General features: G+C 33.0%; 4 protein-coding genes across 4 annotated transcripts; 1 reads left to right on the forward strand and 3 right to left on the reverse strand.

Annotated features, from left to right (window-relative positions):
* Window positions 1-6,186: 6,186 nt before the first annotated feature.
* LOC145969855 (uncharacterized) lies at window positions 6,187-7,851 on the reverse strand. Its single transcript, XM_083096151.1, has 2 exons — window positions 7,768-7,851; window positions 6,187-7,725 (listed from the first exon to the last, which is right to left on the reverse strand). The coding sequence occupies exons 1-2, from the start codon at window positions 7,849-7,851 to the stop codon at window positions 6,187-6,189; spliced, it is 1,623 nt and encodes a 540-aa protein (XP_082952277.1).
* A 49-nt stretch (window positions 7,852-7,900) lies between these two features.
* On the reverse strand, window positions 7,901-10,238 carry LOC145969857 (uncharacterized). The gene is made up of 2 exons (XM_083096152.1): window positions 8,507-10,238; window positions 7,901-8,358 (listed from the first exon to the last, which is right to left on the reverse strand). The coding sequence occupies exons 1-2, from the start codon at window positions 10,236-10,238 to the stop codon at window positions 7,901-7,903; spliced, it is 2,190 nt and encodes a 729-aa protein (XP_082952278.1).
* Window positions 10,239-14,012: 3,774 nt separating this feature from the next.
* LOC145970260 (SNAPIN protein homolog) lies at window positions 14,013-17,621 on the forward strand. Its single transcript, XM_083096842.1, has 3 exons — window positions 14,013-14,365; window positions 14,445-14,696; window positions 15,069-17,621. Exons 2-3 carry the CDS (start codon window positions 14,545-14,547, stop codon window positions 15,109-15,111), a joined length of 195 nt encoding a protein of 64 aa, XP_082952968.1. The 5' UTR covers window positions 14,013-14,365; window positions 14,445-14,544; the 3' UTR covers window positions 15,112-17,621.
* On the reverse strand, window positions 16,152-19,556 carry LOC145970259 (uncharacterized). The gene is made up of 5 exons (XM_083096841.1): window positions 19,145-19,556; window positions 18,310-18,360; window positions 17,506-17,541; window positions 16,947-17,236; window positions 16,152-16,551 (listed from the first exon to the last, which is right to left on the reverse strand). The coding sequence occupies exons 1-5, from the start codon at window positions 19,159-19,161 to the stop codon at window positions 16,436-16,438; spliced, it is 510 nt and encodes a 169-aa protein (XP_082952967.1). The 5' UTR covers window positions 19,162-19,556; the 3' UTR covers window positions 16,152-16,435.
* Between the last annotated feature and the right edge of the window lie 773 nt (window positions 19,557-20,329).

The raw sequence follows: 20,329 nt of genomic DNA on the forward strand, positions 1-20,329 counted from the left end.
AAAAACGAGGAGATTCTCAATTCGATCCGATTATATATATATTTTTTTACGTATGCAGATTGATTACTTCGGAATGGCTACACCAATTAAAATTTTTTTTCATTGTATTAAGAATGATGCCACAATGGCCTCATAAATTTTTTTTCGAAATTGGTGCGGTAGTTTCTTTAATGATGTTAAAAAAGCAGTAAGGCATGCTTTGCCTGCGATATTCGAAATTTATGATTATACACCGATTACTCCGGAATCGCTGCAACGATTCGAATGATTTTTTATTTTTTCGTTGTATTCCGAATGATTCCACAGTAGCTTTATATACATGTTTTCGAAATCGGTACGTTGTTGTTTTTTTTTGCACTCTTGAAAAAACGGTACGACGTGTTTACAGATATCCTCAAACATTTTCTCAATTTTTTGAATTGTATATTACAGATTATACAGTCCTCTCTCGAATGGTTAAATGATTAGCAACGCGCGACGATAAAAGGGGAAATCGCGAAGGAGGAATTTCTCACCGAGGAAACCGCCAATGGACTGCGATTATCCCTCCAATCTACGATGGACCTGTGTCGCTATCTTGTCGATGAATACAAATTTCAGTACTTACTGACTGGCAAAGTTAATCAGGACAATTTAGAGGTACTTGATTATTATTATTCCCTTAATCGTTTATCACTTAGACCCAGTTGTTCCATATCTCTGTAAATTTACCTGATGAGTAAAAGCATTTTATAAGTATGCGTTTATCCATTAGGTAAATTTATCGAGAGGTGGAACAACCGACCGCCAGTCCCTTCGTTATTTCTTCTTATTTTTCATGATCGTACCAATATTATATTGTTACAGAAATTCTTTGGCACAATCCGTCAGGCCGCGGGCTGCAACGACCACCCTACGTGTTCGACATTTCTACAATTGTATAAATTGCTCTCGGTTTACAGCGTCATAAAACCTCCGTTATATGGTAATTGCACAGTTGCAGAACGCAAACCCCCCGACGTTCTAGTTTCAATTAGTGACCTCTCAAAAATTTATGGTGCGCGTAAATCGAGAACGTTAGAAATTGTGAAAACGTTGCAGCAAAAATTGGACGATTTGATAGAATATGGAGACTGGGAGATGGATGAGTGTGAAGATCACGGATATTCCATACCTGATACCCTCGATTGCATTATTTATTACGTAACAGGTTTGCACAGTCTATGCCATTATCGGTTTCCTGATTAAAGTATGATTTGTTGAACGAGTAGACTATCATAGTGAATGGTACGAAGCAAATGTCGAATTAACATGAAACTTTTATTGAACCGACATTTCTGAATGTGACATGTGTGTGTACAAAAAGTCTGTGCCATAACTCATAGCTAAGCAGTACTATACTCCTATACTCATTTCATACTAGCCTTTTTCGATTTATGCTTTAAAACTCATTTAATCCATTGTGCGTTTAGATACTCTATGACAAGCTTCCACTGTTTCGAAAGCTACTTGTTTTCTAAATAATACAACCGATCGAGATGAAATTGAATCAGCCACTGCAAAATTATGGCAAAAATGGACTAATTCAATTTCATCTCAATCGGTTTTACCGTTCGAAAACAAAGTTGCTTTCAAAATTTGCTATCTCTTTCGCTCTCACGCGAAATGCTACAGTACGAAATGCTAATAGATAACTTTAATAACTGTTTCCTTAATAGCCATTTTCTTACTAACTGTTACAGGCTATTTAAGTAAGCAAATTTTACGACGTTACGGCAAATGCGATAAGTGCCGAAACGCTATAACTAATTCAAATAAGTTACCTTCAGCATCGAAATTAGTGGATGAGAAGAACCGAGGAAAATTAATTCATGCAAATAGTTATTTTTTTAAACTCATTCAATTTGTTGAATCGAGTTTCGTCAAGCATGCGACGAAGAAATTTGTTTTTACTTTAACTGTAGATGAGGTTCTCGGCAATTATAAATTCACGTTTCCGTGTATCGAGCATGCATCCGAAATACTGTCATATTCTATTTTTTATTATATCCGACTTAGAATGCGTCATTTCGCATATCAACAAAATCAACAAAAACAAAAGAATTTTGTAATAAAAAATAAATTGTCTAAATTGACAAAACAATAATAAAGAAACCGTGCAGTACAGTGACTTTTATTATTTTCCTTGTTCGAAAAAGTAGCCCATAACTTTTTATTTCAGATATACAATCGAATTATTTGCATACGAATTATGGTTACTCATAATGCGCATAAGAAATGATAAGTATCGCGATAAAATAAAATGAAAAAAAATTAATAAATAAGGAAAGCCGTGAGATTTAAACTTGTAAAGTTGAGACAATATGGTAAGTATCGCAATAAAAGAAATTAAAAAAAAGAGCGGTGGGCTTTGAACCCGCGTTACACACTAATAATAATGTGTAAGGCGGATTCGAACCTGACCGCTCTTTTTTTTTTAATTTCTTTTATTGCGTTTAACTTTTCGGTTTTGGTTTTATTTTTATTATTAAAACTTTTTTTATATTACTTTATCTTCTATTCTTACGTAGTATGTGCTTATGTCCATACTATGTGATAAAAAAAATTTTTTTTAAATGTTTATAAACTAACTAAACGCAATTTAAAAAAATATATTATCTTCTATATTATATATATATTATCTATATATTATTATATATTATCAATATATATTCTATATATATTATTAATATTAATATAAAAAAAATTTTTTAAACGATTACTGCCGTCTATCTCTGTCTCTCTCGCTCGCATTGCGACTTCTAGATCGCAGCGAATCTAGCAGGCAAGCCGTGAACGAAAAACGGACACACTAAGTGAGACCTCCCCCACCACCGGAGTTTCCAGACCTGTATGTAAGACCGTGATGACCAGCGTTTCTTGAGCGATGAAAAAATGCGAGATAACAGGAACGGTCGAGTTTTTCTGAAGGATCGAAAGCTCGAGAAGTTTCTCGACGCCCGTTAATTTTGAATTCTCGGATTTAGAGCGTCGAACAATGCGGATTTTTGCCTATGCGAATAATTAAACCGGAATAATTTTATGATTTTCGAACAACAATAATCAAATATTTTAAATATTAAACATTTAATCAGTTAGGCTATTAAGCTTTTACTAAAAAATCTATTTTAAGATATTAAATTTTTTTATTTAATTGATATGCAACATGTGTGTGTGTTAATTTTGAAATAATTATATTCATAATACAAAAATAATTTTTTATAAAACGATATTGATCAATATATTAGTCGCAACCACACATATTTATTCATGGATGATATTTAATAATTAATATTTCAAATTATCAAATATATTAACAATTGAAATCTAACAATATAATTATTTAGCAATTGTATTATGGCTTTTACATATTTCGCAGTGGATTACATAATATTTTTACTATTTAAACGCAACAGAGAGATAATAACGCAGAGTTAATCGTATACTGCAACACGAAATAAATCTCGATACTTTGTTACACCATTCATTACGATTGAATCATGTTTATCCCGACTAAGCTTTAGTTTTGTCACGTGCACGTTGGACAAGGCGAACTTTCCGCAATACGCCTCCAACAGATCCACATTTGCATAAAACCACATATCTCTTACACAGTGTTTTCCGTTATTTAGATAAAATTATCTAGATTTTCATCTAGATGCAATTATTGTTTATTTTATCTTTTATCTATATAATTCAAGTTTGTGGTATCTTTATCTGTATCTCAGATATAAAAAAGTGGTATCTTTTATTAAAAGATCTAAGATAATGTAATCAGTGTGCACTGAGTACAATTTTTCTAAACCATAGTAATTTACTGGCCGGCTACTCTAATCGGTCAATTTCAACCGTAATCGAGCCCACAACCTATGTAATACGGATTTAAAAGTGATCCACTTAATGGCTGCGTTCAGCAGGAAAAGCTGCTTTGCAACTGTTGTAAAATTCGTGAATCTGATTGGTGTATGCTCTTAGATTCAGTCAAAATTAAGAGCATACACCAATCAGGCTCACGAATTTTACAACAGTTGCAAAGCAGCTTTTTCTGCTGAACGCAGCCAATGATCGCGGCACTCGTAAACATGATGTGTCTTTGTTTAACTTTTAGCAAACAACAAGGATAAGATGATTCTGCGAGCATTGCGATCGTTAAGTGGAACGCAGTCATAATCACATTGATCGATTGACATTGACATTGTGGACACGGCCTATACTCGTTATTGTTGTAAAATGAATACATGCTTATTTTCACCGATTTCAATGATCTTAACATATGTTGTCAAGCTCACTTTCTTGAGTAAGTATCAAAAGGTTTTAAGTGTCGCTCACTATTTATTAAAAAGTTATTAACGAAAAAGTTTTACGAATTATGTGCAATTTTTAGACATTATGTACATTTTAAGTCAAGGTGAAATATACATGCGTGGATATAGTGTGTTCCGCCCCCCCCCCTACGGGGGGGCCCCACTTTCGGATAATATAACCTAACCTAAACCTATTTTTGATTTAAACCTGAAATTTGGTTTGAGATGAATCTTGCTTCGCGTGAAAATTGCAAACCCATGTGAACTTCGTTTTATCTTGCAAAGTACATGTTTGGAGACAGTAGGTTACGTCCCCCCGTAGGCTGGTAGCCGTAGGGGCCGTAGCAAGAAGGTTTCATTTTTAGAAGATATAATCTAACCCAAACCTATTCTAAAAACCAAATTCTAATTTTAAATCAGAAATAGGTTTGGGTTAGGTTATATCTTCCGGAAGTGGAGCCCCCCCGTAGGGGAGGGGGCGGAACCTATTGTCTCCAAGCATGTACTTTGCAAGATAAAACGAAGTTCACATGGGTTTGCAATTTTCACGCGAAGCAAGATTCATCTCAAATTTTAGTTTTAAATCAGAAATAGGTTTGGGTTAGGTTATATCTTCCGAAGGGGGGACGGAACTCATTGTCTCCAAGCATGTACTTTGCAACTCAAAACAAAGTTTACTCTACATTTAATGATGACCTTCGCTATATATTAAATATGTATTCCATCAAATATACCTTCTTAAACGTACATGCTGTGGCAAAATCATATTATATTCATTAAACTTTTTTCGTTAACAACTTTTTAATAAATAGTGACACTTAACCTTTTGATACTTACTCAGGAGAGTGAGTTTGACAACATATGTCAAGATCATTGAAATCGGTGAGGTCGTCCGTTAAGTGCATAATTACCATTGTTTTAAATATTATCTTAAAAGTATCTAGATAAAATATTTAACTAATTCATCTTTTATCTAGATACATTCAAACCGAATTATCTTTATCTTATCTGAAATATAAGAGTATATGATTTATCTAATCTGTATCTAGATTATTTTAAGTTATCTAAGCGCAACACTGCTCTTACATATAAATGCTTAACTTAAATTCGAAAGTAACAATGCATATTATGCAAGAAATACAAGAATTCTACATACGTAAAATCCGTATTGTATTTTTGGTCATTATTCTAGAATGACATTTATGTTATACGTTGACGGATGCAAAATTAAAATATCATGTTTTGTAATTAATTTTAATTTCTTAGAAAGATTGATTATACATTTTGATTTTAATTAATTGATAAGCGACTGAAGATGAAATTAATTTAGTTTTCCATGCTAAGCTTTTAGAATGTAATAAATTACAAAAACTGCTTGTTTAGAATTCAGAATTTTAATTCAAATTTTGATTATAACATTTTATATTAAATGTTAAATTTTAGAATAAATGATAGTTTGATTTATATTTAAGAAAAATGCTATTATAAATTTCGCTAATATGTGTAAATTGTTTCTTATAAAGTTAATTTCAATAATTGATATAAAATATATAGAATAAATTAATATATAGAAATTAATATATATAGATATTAATATATAGTGATAATTATCAAAAAAGACGTTGCACAATCCCGATATCCTGAGTAACCGATTTATTGCACAAAGAAAAAATGAACACCGTTCTCGCTGCTACAATCACAACGGACATGTCCACTAGTAGTAACGATAATTATAATGAACGACCGGTGGCGCACGAGAGCCGGTCGTCGCGCGGATCGGCGGATAATGTGACGGCACTGTCTAATAGCGCTAACTATAAAACTAAAAAGAGTAGCGAACATGCCGCCCACCAAATTAGGCAACCTAATTTTTCTCATGGTCTTCTAGTAAAACAGGTAATTTACATAGCTTAGCTATAGATCGTTTAAAACAGCCATCCTTGGTACGAATCATAACGACACGAACGGCATTATCATTGTCCGGGCATAACTCTGTGACTCGTCCCAGTCTCCATTTCAAAGGCGGAAGATTCTCGTCGCGAAGGATCACTAGATCCCCGACTTGTAGATTAGGCTGCTCCTTCTTCCATTTCACACGATTCTGTAGGCCGGCAACGTACTCCACCGCCCACCGTCTCCAGAAATCTTGCAGAACTCGCTGTATCAAACGCCAACGATCCAATCTGTTGAATTGAATGTCAGTCACGTTGAAATCCGGAACGCTGGTCATTGAGCTTCCTACCAGAAAATGAGCGGGAGTAAGCGGTTGCAATTCGTTTGGGTCCGAAGATAATGGAGTCAAAGGCCTGGAGTTCAGGCAAGCCTCTACTTGAGTTAGCACGGTTGACAATTCCTCGAAGGTAAACAAAACGTTACCCATGACTCTTCGTAAGCGGTGTTTACAGGCCTTCACACCTGCCTCCCATAGGCCTCCCATGTGCGGGGAAGACGGAGGTATAAAGTGCCATTCGATTCCTTCGCTGGCAAGCACTTCTCCGGTTTCTCCCTTGAATTGATCTTGAGCGAACTGATGCATTTCTTTCAGCTCTCGATCGGCGCCAACAAAGTTAGTGGCATTATCCGAAAATTCGGGTTCTTGCAACCATCGGGGTCCGAACCACCACAACGTGGAATTCCTGAGTTGACTCAGGGTAGCGCCCCTCGAAATTAGATCAGCGGGATTTTCGACTCCCTTTACATAATGCCAATGGTTCGCCGGCAACAATTCGACAATTTCGCTTACACGGTTCGCCACGAAAGGTTTCCACCGTGTTGAATCGCCTCGGATCCACCAAAGAACTACTTGAGAATCCGACCATGCTTGTACCTCGTTAACTCGTATGTTTAAAATGCGTAAGACATTAGCAATTAAATGGGCAAGCAACACGGCACCGCAAAGCTCCAATCGCGGCACCGTAATCGGTTTGATAGGTGCAACTCTCGACTTGGAGCATAACAATCTTGAAATAATTTCACCGTGCTCGTTTACTGCTTGAACGTATAGACAGGCTCCATAAGCCCTTTCTGAAGCGTCGCAAAAACCTTGGAGGCGCACTCCTGTCGTGGTAGCGCTTGGAATAACTCGCCTGGGAATGCAGAGATGATTTGCTTCATGCATCTCTCTTCGGAATTTATCCCATTTTTCCACAAATGAGTCGGATAGAGGCTCGTTCCATTGATGTTCAAATCGCCAGGTTTCTTGCATAATAAGTTTTGCAGCTGTTATCACCGGTCCTATGAGACCGAGAGGATCAAACAGTTTGCTGATTTCCGAAAGTATCCCTCGCTTGGTCCGCACTGCTTGCATTCTACGAACCGTAAATTGAAACTGATCCTCCTGGGGGTTCCATTCGTTCCCAAGAGTTCTTATAACGTTGTTATCACCAATGTTCAAGTGTGTCCTCTATAAGATGAGACGGAATTCGCTGCAACACCTCTGAATTACTGGAGCACCACTTGTGCGCCTCGAACCCTCCGGATAGTAACACGTTGGTGATTTGCTCTTGTAGCAATATAGCATCTTCGACATTGTCGGCACCTGTTAGTATGTCGTCTACATACGTCTGCTCAATCAATGCTTAAGAGGCCCTTGGAAGTTCGTCCTTTGCTTCCACGGCGAGCGTGTGAACGCATTTCGTAGCCAAATATGAGGAACTTGCCTGTCCGTATGTAACCGTATTTAAACGAAAAGCCTGCACGGGCTCTTCTGAGACGAATCGCCAGAGTATGCACTGATAATCGCGGTCATCCGGGTGCACGAGCACCTGTCGATACATTTTGCGAATATCACTGGTCAACGCGACATTGTAGAAACGAAATCGAATAACAATATCGAATAGATTACTTTGAATCACCGGTCCGACGCGGAGTACATCATTGAGTGATTTACCCGAACTAGTTTTACTCGATGCATCAAAGACAACGCGAAGCTTTGTACTCGAACTTGTTTCCTTAACTACACCATGATGCGGTAGGTAGTTAGCGCGATTCTCAAAGTCCGGTTCCGCATTGGAAACTAACGACATGTGACCTGTGTCTAAATAATCACGCATGAATTTACTATACTCCAGACGCAATGTTTCGTCCTTCCTAAAACGTCGCTCTAATTGCATTAATCGCTTGTACGCTGTTTCCATAGATTCGCCCAACGTCCTCGAGAAACGGAATCCGCACTATAAACCGACCATCATTTATTCGCGTAGTAGTTTTCTCGAAAAACTCGTCGCTTTCACATGATTCCGACGATTGATTCTGAATGATGTCAGATCCGCGGTTCTCGAGTTCCCAAAATTGCCGTAAATTCTGGTTAAGAGTTTCGCAATGTTCCGATGAACACACTAGAGTCGTGATAGAATCGTTTTCGCACGCTAACAACGCTACCGACGAATTCGCAAACGATCCCGCAACAATCCAACCGAATTTCGTGTTTTGTATTATCGGAAGGTTACTTCCTAATTCGATTTTGCCCGACTCTAACCAATTAAAAAAGAACTCCGCTCCGATTAACATGTCTATTGAACCTGGCTTGTGAAACTCCGGATCCGCGAGTACAATATTAGAAGGGATAGGAATCGTATCGCGGTCTAACTCAACGGCAGGTAAACGCTTAGTAATTTTCGACACGACAAAACTACGGATGACTGAGCTCGCATTGGAATGTCTCGCTCTTATCACGACATCGCAACATTGATTCACGACATTCTCGACACCGTTTATGCCCGTAATCGTTTCAGACGCACGATCGCGCTTCACGCCTGTCCGATTGCAAGCTGCGTAGGTAATAAAATGCGCTTCGCTTGCGCTATCGAGAAGAACGTGCAGTGGAACGAAGGATCCGTTGGGATGCCTCACGTTGACAAGCGCGGTTGCCATGAGAACGCGCTTCTTGGTTGGATCTCTAGCCACATGGTGCGTGGCTACGTTGCCACTCGTCTTGTCGTTCTGCTCGGATCTGTTGACTCCTTCCGAGACATTTCCATCAGTGGTCGGACGATGACACAGCGTGTTGTGCTTCTCCGGGCACTCTCGACATGAACCCATCTTACATGTCTTTGCAAAATGGTTCTTGCGTAAACAGTTCATGCATAGTCCCAGCCGCTTAATCTCTTTGACTCGGTCATCTACCTGCAAGGCTAAGAATTTTTCACAGCGATACAGTGCATGGTCACCGCTGCACAGATAGCACCTTCCGTCTCCGGTGGCATTAGTTAGAGCAGCGGTCTTCTCACGATTTTGCACTTTCGCCTTTGGTCTGTCAGATTCGGCCTTACGCACGACATCCTTTTCTTTGGTTCTCGCCTCGAGCCTTTCTAATGTTTGACACCTACGTTCTAGAAACTCAACAAAACCTGTTAAAGTCGCATCAGGAGCCGACGGGCTTTGTTCCCAAGCACGCAATGTGGCAGCGTCCAATTTTGCTTCCATCATGTGAATAATGAGTTCACTCCACGAATCTGTCGGTAAATTTAATGACTTTAAAACGCGTAAATGCTTTAATGTGTAATCTAGCAAACCTCTAATTGCAGTCGCTGATTCTTTCTCCACCTTCGGCATGGAAAAAAGGCATTGAATATGCTTCTCTTTTATGGCCCTCGGATCATCAAACCTCCGTTTCAGCAGCTCCCATGCAACCACATAATTATCGCTCGTTAGCTCGATCGCTTCAATCACCTTAGCCGCCGTCCCGCTCAACGATGTGACCAAATATTGAAATTTCTGGATGTTAACGATATTCTCGTTCGAATGTACTAATGACTGGAAGGTCTCGGAAAAGCGCTTCCATTCCTCGGTTCGACCGTCGAATACAGGTAGTTTCACTACCGGTAACTTAACCCTCGATTCTTGAGGATTCGAAGCGTGACTGCCTGCTGCGGAGCAGCTGCGTCTGTTGCTCGAATAATCTTGTAATGGCGTCATTATTGCTAGACGCCGGCGCCTCGTCGCCGCGCATGCTTATCTGTCATATTAACTCGCCTTGTTGTAATAACACGCGCGAGAGCATCTCGTCGCTCGTTGACGGACGCGACTCACCTTGCGGCGTTGATAACTCGTTCAACCATTGTTTCAATTTGACGCTCAGCTCGAGATGCCGTTCCTCGAATTCCTCCTCCTCGGTGGCGTCGGCCGTGGTCGCACCTTCCGAGCTCGCGCCGATCTCGTATTGCACGTTTTCGAACTCGTTTTGTATCTCTTTCAATCGGGAGAGATACGTCTCGATTTCTTCTTGACTCGCTTGATCGTGTCGTACTTGCTCAATCTTAGTCTTGAGCCTCGTCATCTTCGCCTTGACCATTGCGCGGCGCTTACGAAATTTTTGCATGTCGGCCATGATTCTTCGTGAACTGCCGTTTGCTCGCTTGTTGTTGAGTGGACTGTATAACCTCGAATATCCCTTTGCCGGATCTGTAGATCCGGCTCGAAGAACCAATGGTAATTATCAAAAAAGACGTTGCACAATCCCGATATCCTGAGTAACCGATTTATTACACAAAGAAAAAATGAACACCGTTCTCGCTGCTACAATCACAACGGACATGTCCACTAGTAGTAACGATAATTATAATGAACGACCGGTGGCGCACGAGAGCCAGTCGTCGCGCGGATCGGCGAGTAATGTGACGGCACTGTCTAATAGCGCTAACTATAAAACTAAAAAGAGTAGCGAACATATAGAATAAAAGAATTAATTTTTGATTTTTTTTGGAGATATGTTATATTAGACATTGCAGTGATTATAAAATTATTTTTTAGTCACCAAGTTTATTTGCGTACAGAACTAATATCACATACACATTCATATATGTGTTGTAGAATCTAACGCATATTCGATTGCTATAATCCGATCATAAGTAGGAAGATGTAACTACATTATAGAAGATGTACACAACTACATAGATTATTCAAGATTAAAGATTGTTGCGTATGTGAAATGGAAAAGATTTAAATAATTCACATATTTTGTTTTGTTATTTTTTTGTTCTATTTACTTGATATCATGTAGAGAAGAATATTTTATATACATATATATGTATATATATATATATATATATATATATATATATACATATATATGTATATATATATATATATATATATATATATATATATACATATATATATACAGGGTGTTCCATTTTAATGTCCCATCCCAAATAACTTCCTTATTTTTAATTTTAGAAAAAGATGTTTCAAACAAAAGTTGTATGGTTTCAAGGGGGACATAAGGTGGTGTCATTGACCTTCAATAGTTACATACATACACCATAAAATATCTAGTAAAATATTCATTTTTCGATTATTTTACTTTAATACTTTTATGTACAAAATAATGAGAGGAATCAATTGGTGCAAAGAAAACACATAATTGTTTCGAAAAAAAAAATGTAATTTGCAATTAACAATTATATTTTTTTTTTCGAAACAATTATGTGTTTTCTTTACACCAATTGATTCCTCTCATTATTTTGTACATAAAAGTATTATGGTAAGGTAATCGAAAAATGAATATTTTACAAGATATTTTACGGTTTATATAAAATTAAGAAATGATTTCAAGCCTCATAACTTGGAAAGTACTTAATGAAAACTAACTTAATTATAGTGTTTTGGAAAGCTCTCGAGATGAGCTGCAAGAATATGTAATAAAAAGTAGGCGATTCCATTTAAAAAATTGAAAGTGGCCTTCACGTGACCTTCAAGTAACTATTCAAGGTCAAACTAATGACACCACCTTATGTCCCCCTTGAAACCATACAACTTTTGTCTGAAACATCTTTTTCTAAAATTAAAAATAAGAAAGTTATTTGGGGTGGGACATTAAAATGGGACACCCTGTATATGTATGTAAGGAAATGTGAAATAATATTTTGACCTTTTATCAATTAGAAAATTGATTATATTTTATTATTTAATTATAATTTTATTTTTTATTTTTATTTATTATTTATCATTATTTTGTTATTTTATTTTAATTTTATTTTTATTATTATTCATTTATTAAATTTTTTACATTTCCTTTTTAACGGAAGAGACCACCACCTTCTTGCGGTTTCCGTTGAGCAACAAGATGTACGTCATACATTAATACAAAATAATAATAACAAAATACAATTCTATTAAAATAAATTTAAATATTATTTTATTACAATTATTTTTTTAAAGAAATTTTTTTTTAATAAAAAAGTGTACATATTGGCCAAGAGTGGAAAAATTTAGATAAAAATTGAGATAAAAATATGTTAGATAAAAATTTAGATAAAAATATGTAAAATTTGTTTTTGTATATGTTATATTCTCTTTTTTAAACAACATATAAACTTTTATAAAAAAAAAATCAATAGGAAAATATTATGTGTGATAATAAGCATCGCTGCGATACTTGCAACGATGCAACTTGCATCGCCAACTCGCCAGCTCGAGATTTCGAGGATCACATAGCTATTGTATTCAGAGAGATAGGTAAGATACAATAGACCTCTCAGGAGAGAAGAGGACAGAAGCTAATCTATCCGTCTTCCTCTGTAAACCGAAGATGACCGAACGTCGAGCGTACACGGATGAGAGCTTATGCCTTAGTGCGCGAAAGTGGTGGGGATACAAATCGTGCCGCCGCTGGACGCAGCGTATGCAGTCTGGTAGCCTTGCTCAGCCATAGCATGATGTCAATTTTATTTTATTTTTTAACAACCCCATAATCATAGTATCATAGACCAATAACGACATTATCTTTTTTCAATTATATCGATATCGTATAAACACATACTGGTACATATATATATATATATATAATTTATTTATATTCATAAATATACATATATTTCAATGCACTGCATTATATTTTATAAGTAAATATTTTAATGACTGATCTGCCATCAGATTCATAGCATAATATAAATGGCCCCAATCGGTGTAATTATTATTGTCTCATTACATACTTCGACATTTAATCCCACACGGAACATGACATCCATTGGAGGTCCATATAACCTCCATACCTCCATGTGACCTCTATCTCCACGGTGGATCTTCAATGGATCTCTAATAAAATCCATATTATCTCCACGGTAGATGTCGTTTGTAAATACATCATGGATGTCCATTAGACGTCGGTTATGGATGTATGATAGATGTGTACACATTTCTCTTAACATAAATAATTTTTATTAATTATTTTTCCTAGTATTGGTAAATATTATTTTTTGTTACTTTATCTTATATCTCACTAATAATTATAGTCAGTGGAAGTAAAATTTCACTGTAAAATCAGTAATCGCGCTAGTTCGTTCGTTTACCGCTATGGTGCGCTATTTTTCTCGTACTTGAGTTTTAGTCATGAGAATTATATAAAGCTTGCAAAAGGCGACAGATAAAATTAAAAGTATTACTTCGATCTAATTTCTGATACAGTTTCAATAGAGGAACTTCAGATATTAAATCGATTTTATAAGTCGGACAAGTAAATGTCCGGCCAATAAACGAAAATGATCCGTTCATTATCTATTTGTTACTCCATATAACATACATATGACATCCATGAAAGCTCGACAAAATATCTATAATTACTCCATATAACGTATATCTGACATCCATAAGAGCTCCACAAAATATCAAGAGACACGGTAGTGTCTTTGCTAAGTCCCAGCGTAAGCAAAATGCACTCCGTGTATTATTACGCGAGTCGGATTGAGAGTATAACTCGATATTTTTATTTCTCATATAACCGCTCAACGGATCGAGTTCTTAGTAGAATTAATCGATAGCTTGGGTTTAAATTAAATAATAAAAGTGTTTTTATTTTTGCGCTACGTGCTCTGTAAACGGAGATATCATGATGCAAAGTCTGAAATGTGAAAATTTCGATTAAGAAACGTCGTCATGGTCGTCATCAACTCCTCTTAACGTAACAAAGAAAATACAGAAATACGTTTCCAACGTCTGCCACAAGAATGCGCTAGCAGTGATTCACGCGACGCAGCATTAGTAGCGCTCTGTGGCGTTAACGGTGCTTATAAATATGTTGTAAAAGGTTAAGTGTGTCACTTCAGGTAATTATATAAAATAATTAATAATATACATATAACATTTATATATTTAGATTAGATTGTATCTATATTATTATTTCAGATTATATATATATATATATATATATATATATATATATATATATATATATATATATATATATCAAGAGACACGGTAGTGTCTACTTCACTACAGCTATAACATGGACGTGGACACAGCGAGTGACAATACATCTATCGACGACAAGATAGATGACTTTTGCGAAAATCCGACGCGGGATGCATTAACGGAAGGTCTTATGAGTCTCTTGAAACTTACGGTGGATCAACTGGACGAGAGAATTCGCGCCACAAGGTGACGTCAAGTTTTCTGTTTTCAGCGCGCATGCAATAATAGTAACATTTATTTTTCGCGTTTCTTCTTGCAAATTTACGTATATTTATTATTCTTATATTTCTTTCACAGTATGTACTATTTATTGCAAAATATATGTTTATTCATCGAATTGTAACGATAAAAAATTGCGATTTACTTACACAAGCGACATATATATCTTATTGTTACCTATTTTACAAGAATTCTTGAGCATTTTGAAAATCATTTTCAATTTTCATATATAATTATTGGAATGTTATAAAAAATTGTGCTTCTATCATGTACTACAAGTTGCGTACAAAAGTTGCGAAGAGTATTATTTTTTATGCATAACTATTCTCTTTGTTATAGGATATGTCAAATAGAGCTGAAGCAGCAGATTGTTATTACTTAACATTGATTACTTTGCAAGTTTTATAAAAGAAATTTCTTACAATTTTCACCGTAAATTTTATGGAAACTCCAGTAGTTAATTTATCAGATGAAGAACTTAAGACAGTTTATGATCCTTCTGAGGATTCGTATCTTTTAATAGATGATTTGGAAGAAGATTTAGACATTCTGCATGCGATGAAACCTGTGATTTGTTTAGAAATAGGTAGTGGTTCTGGTATAGTCATCACAGCTCTAGCAATGGCATTGAAAAAATATAATGCTCATTTTATTGCAATTGATATAATCATTATAACATAGAATATTGAAATTCAAAATTTCAAAATTAAAAATAATTTATGCTTTGCGAAAGAAAATTAAAAATGAAAAGTAGTTTATGCAAAAGCATAGAAAGAAAAAATAAATACTCTATGCTATGATGATATTACATACACACACGCACACGCATGTACACATATACAAACATATTTTTATATCATCATAACGTAGAATATTTAAATTTTCAAAATTAAAAATAGCTTATGCTTTGCAAAAGGAAATGAAAAATAAAAAGTAGTTTATGCAAAGCATAGAAAGAAAAAACAAAGACACATTTATAAAAAATATTCTATGTTATGATGATACACACACACACACGCACAAACGCACACGCACAAACTAATCATGGAAGAAGTAATGGAGTCAGTAATTGAATTATCGTCATCGTTACATGTTGAGGCTGAAGCGATTTTAAAAGAAATCATCATAACATAGAATTTTTAAATTTCAAAATTAAAAGTAGCTTATGCTTTGCAAAAGAAAATTAAAAATAAAAAGTAGTTTATGCAAAGCATAGAAAGAAAAAACGAAAAAACACATTTATAAAAAAAAATATTCTATGTATGATGATGTACACACACACACACACATATACACACGCACACACACACACAAACATATTTTTATATCATCATAACATAGAGTATTGAAATTCAAAATTTCAAAATTAAAAATAACTTATGCTTTGCGAAAGAAAATTAAAAATGAAAAGTAGTTTATGCAAAAGCATAGAAAGAAAAAATAAATACTCTATGCTATGATGATATTACATACACACACGCACACGCATGTACACATATACAAACATATTTTTATATCATCATAACGTAGAATATTTAAATTTTTAAAATTAAAAATAGCTTATGCTTTGCAAAAGGAAATGAAAAATAAAAAGTAGTTTGTGCAAAGCATAGAAAGAAAAAACAAAAAGACACATTTATAAAAAATATTCTATGTTATGATGATACACACACACACACACACGCACACGCATACACATTTAAATATTAATAAAAATTAAAAATATTATTTCTATAACGGGCTGAGGTTCTTGGATTGGAACTTCGGCCTCGGGCTCGTCCTCTCGACCGTCCCGCTCTAGCCCATCGTGCACGCGGTTGTTCTACAATAAAAGAAATATTTTAATGTTATTTTATTTGAATATAATATTTAAAGAAGAACTGCACGGATTAACTATATTGAAAGTTAATAAATCTAATTTTAATATATGTACATTCAGATTCATGAATTTAACATTATGCAAAATACTTTTAGCCTTTTAAAATATAAAAATAATTATTTGTGAATTAAAAATTTCTTTTGTAAAATATAATTTATACGACACAAAAATTCATGAAAATACAAATTTTAATTCTATAGAAGGCTAAAAATACTTTGGGCAATGTTAAATTCATAAATCTGAAAATGTAATAGATTTATTAACTTTTAACATAGCTGATTCATTTAGCTGATTCCTTTATAATTAACGTGCCAATTATATAATTCAAAATTATTTACCTCTTACTTGCCCCGCTGTCGTTATCGGTGACGACGGCGGCGGTGGCAGCGGTGACGACGCTGACGGCGATGGCAGCGGTGACGACGTTGACCGCGGCAGTGGCGGTGGTAGTGATGCCATCGTTGGTGGCGGCGATTCTTTTTGTGTTTCCATTAATTTTTGTGTTTCCATTAATTTTTGTATTTTTTTTTTTTTAAGTATTATATTTTCTTTTAAAGCCGCTTCAGCCTCAACACGTAAAAAGGACGACAATTCAATTTCTGGCTCCATTTCTTCCATATTGTAGGTTCTGAAAGAATGGAAACATATAAAATACATATTATAAAATATGTTTAGAAATGATAGTAGAAATGATAGATAATAAATGATTAATCTTCATTTTAATCTTTTATTGTAATGCATATATGTATTGTGTGTGCAACACAAATATGAATTACAATAAAAAATAAGTAATTACAATAAGTGAATTACAATAAAAATAGTAAAATAAATTTTTATTCCCTTGTTATCTATCATTTCTTACGCATATGTATTAATAATATAATGTGTTACACTTACTTTTTAGGATTTTCTTCATTTTCCTTTTCGTTAGATCTGAAAATAGAAATGTATAAAATATATTGTACAATATAAAATATTTTTGTATTACAATAAAAGATTAAAATAAAAATTAATTCTTTGTCATCTATTTTTATTATATATTTCTATATTTTTATTATATATATGTATTACAATATGTATTACAATAAAGTGTTAAAATGAAAGTTAACCAAGTATTGTGTGTGCAATACATATGCATTATAATAAAAGATTAAGATAATAAAATATTAAAATAGATTATAAAACATTTTTATAATGAAATAATAGATTGTTATCTATCATTTCTATAAAAAATTTTATAATATTTTATTATTTTATATATTTTATTATTTTAATCTTTATTGTAATGCATATGAGTTGCACACACAATACTTGGTTAACCTTTATTTTAATCTTTTATTGTAATACATATATATGTGTTATACGCAGAAGTACATATAGTTACGTATCGCAACAACTAATGGTTAGTTTTAATTTTAATGGTCTATTTTAATCTTTTATTATAATGTATTTGTATTGCGCATGCAACATATAGTAATATATATGTATTATAACAATCATTAGTTATTGCGATGAGTAATTATATGTATTTGTATGTATAATACATATATGAATTATAAGACATTTAAATAAAAGTTAAACAGTATCATGCGTGAAACATATATAATAGAAGATTATAATAAAAGATTGAAATAAAATATATAAAATAATAAATTATATTATAAAATATCTTTATAGATATTATTAATAATCATTGCTTACCTTTTGTGAGTTTCATTATCATTAATTGCTGGTTCTTTTTCGTTTCTGGAACTGTAAATGTATAATATAAGTTATAAAATATTTGTATAAAAATGATAGAAAACGTATTGGTTTATCTTTATTTTATTCTTTTATTGTAATACATATGTATTGCATGCACAACATATACATATTACAATAACGAATTAAAATAAAGATAAACTATTTCATTTCTATAAAGATCTTTTATAATATTTTATTATTTTATATATTTTTAATCTTTTATTGTGCATATTTGTTGCGTGCACAATATTTAGTTAACTTTTATTGTAATGCATTTATATTGCTATATGTTGCGTGCACAATACAAATGTATTATAATAAAGGATTAAAATAATCATTAATTATTGCGATGAATAACTATATGTATTTCTGCGTATAACATATATTTTATGTATTATAATAAAGGGTTAAAATAAAGATTAGCCAAGTATTGTGCATGCAATACATATGCATTATAATAAAAGATTAAGATAATAGAATAATAAAATAATAAATTATAAAATATCTTTATAGAAATGATAGATAAGTGATTAATTTTTGTTTTTATCTTTTATTGGAAGTGAAAATATATAATATAAATTATAAAATATTTTTATAAAAATGATAGATAACGTTTTGGTTTATCTTTATTTTAATATTTTCTTATAATATGTATCACGCGTGCAACATATAATGTGTGTATTACGATAAAAGATTAAAATAAAGGTTAACCAATATTATCTATTATTTGTATATTAATAAAATTTATATATATATATATATATATATATAATGTATTTATATTCATGCTTACCTTTTGCGATTAGCCATTGTAAAAAGTGGAAAATAACTCACTTTTTCTCCGTTCCATTTATATATTCAATGATAAATTAGATAAGCAAAGCAACGATTATTCATTAATGGATTTATAAGTATTAATTGTGAATAATAAATGTAGATTTCTAATGACATATTGATTTGTAATTATCCGTTATTTTTGCAATAAGAATAGCAAAGAAGTTTGAAGGATCTGAATATCTATATAGTAAGCAAAGAGGACCGTCGAATTTTAATGAAATATGACGGGGGTGGTGGCGGGTTCTTTGCTCATTTATTTAAAGATGTTTAACATATAGTACAAAAAAGAGTGATATCCCTAAAAAAATTACCCTTTTAAAAAAAAGGTAAAAAAAGGTGCTAAGTCCGCGTAAAAAACAGTATATGTATTTGCAAAATAGTGTATTATTAACTGTAAAAAACTATTGTAAAAAACCTATCTTCAAAATAGGATTATTTTAATCTACAAAATAGTTATTTTAATCTGCACAAAATAGTGTTATTTTAAACCGTAAAAAATTGTTCTACAAATTATTTTAATTTTGTGTAAAATTGTATATCCTACAAAAATAATGATATCAAAAAAATTGCGCTAAGTGAAAATAAAAACTTATAAAAATATTTTAACCAAAAGAAGTTATATAAAATGTTGTTTTAATTTTCTACATTATATCCTAGAAAAATGATGATATCCAAAAATTACGCTAATTGAAAATAAAAACTTAAAATATTTTAACTAAAAAAAATTGTACAAAATAATTGTTTTAATTTCCTACAAATAATATTAAAAAGTTGCGCCAACTGAATAAAAATTTTCACTATAAAATATACATTTCTTTTTTATTTCCAATATTAAAAGAAAAATGATATTAAATGAATTGTAATATATCTATTATAAAAAATCGTTGAAAATATGAACAATCATATACATTGCAATAATCATATGCATATATCCTGAAAAGTTTAATTGAAAAAAAAAAAGGAAATGATAATACAAAATACAAAATTAAAAATTATTAAAAAAATTAAAAATTAGAAATTAATAAAAAAAAAATAAAAATTTATATAAAAATTAAAAATTAATACATATAAAAAAATTTTAGTTAAAAAACTTAGCGCTGCTACGTTGAATAATGTGCTAATGAAATTAGCAGCGCTAAGT

Source organism: Camponotus vicinus, unplaced genomic scaffold (genome assembly GCF_025532165.1).
Source record: "Camponotus vicinus isolate PSW18456_S1 unplaced genomic scaffold, iyCamVici1.0 SCAF_4, whole genome shotgun sequence".
In the NCBI taxonomy this organism is placed as follows: domain Eukaryota; kingdom Metazoa; phylum Arthropoda; class Insecta; order Hymenoptera; family Formicidae; genus Camponotus; species Camponotus vicinus.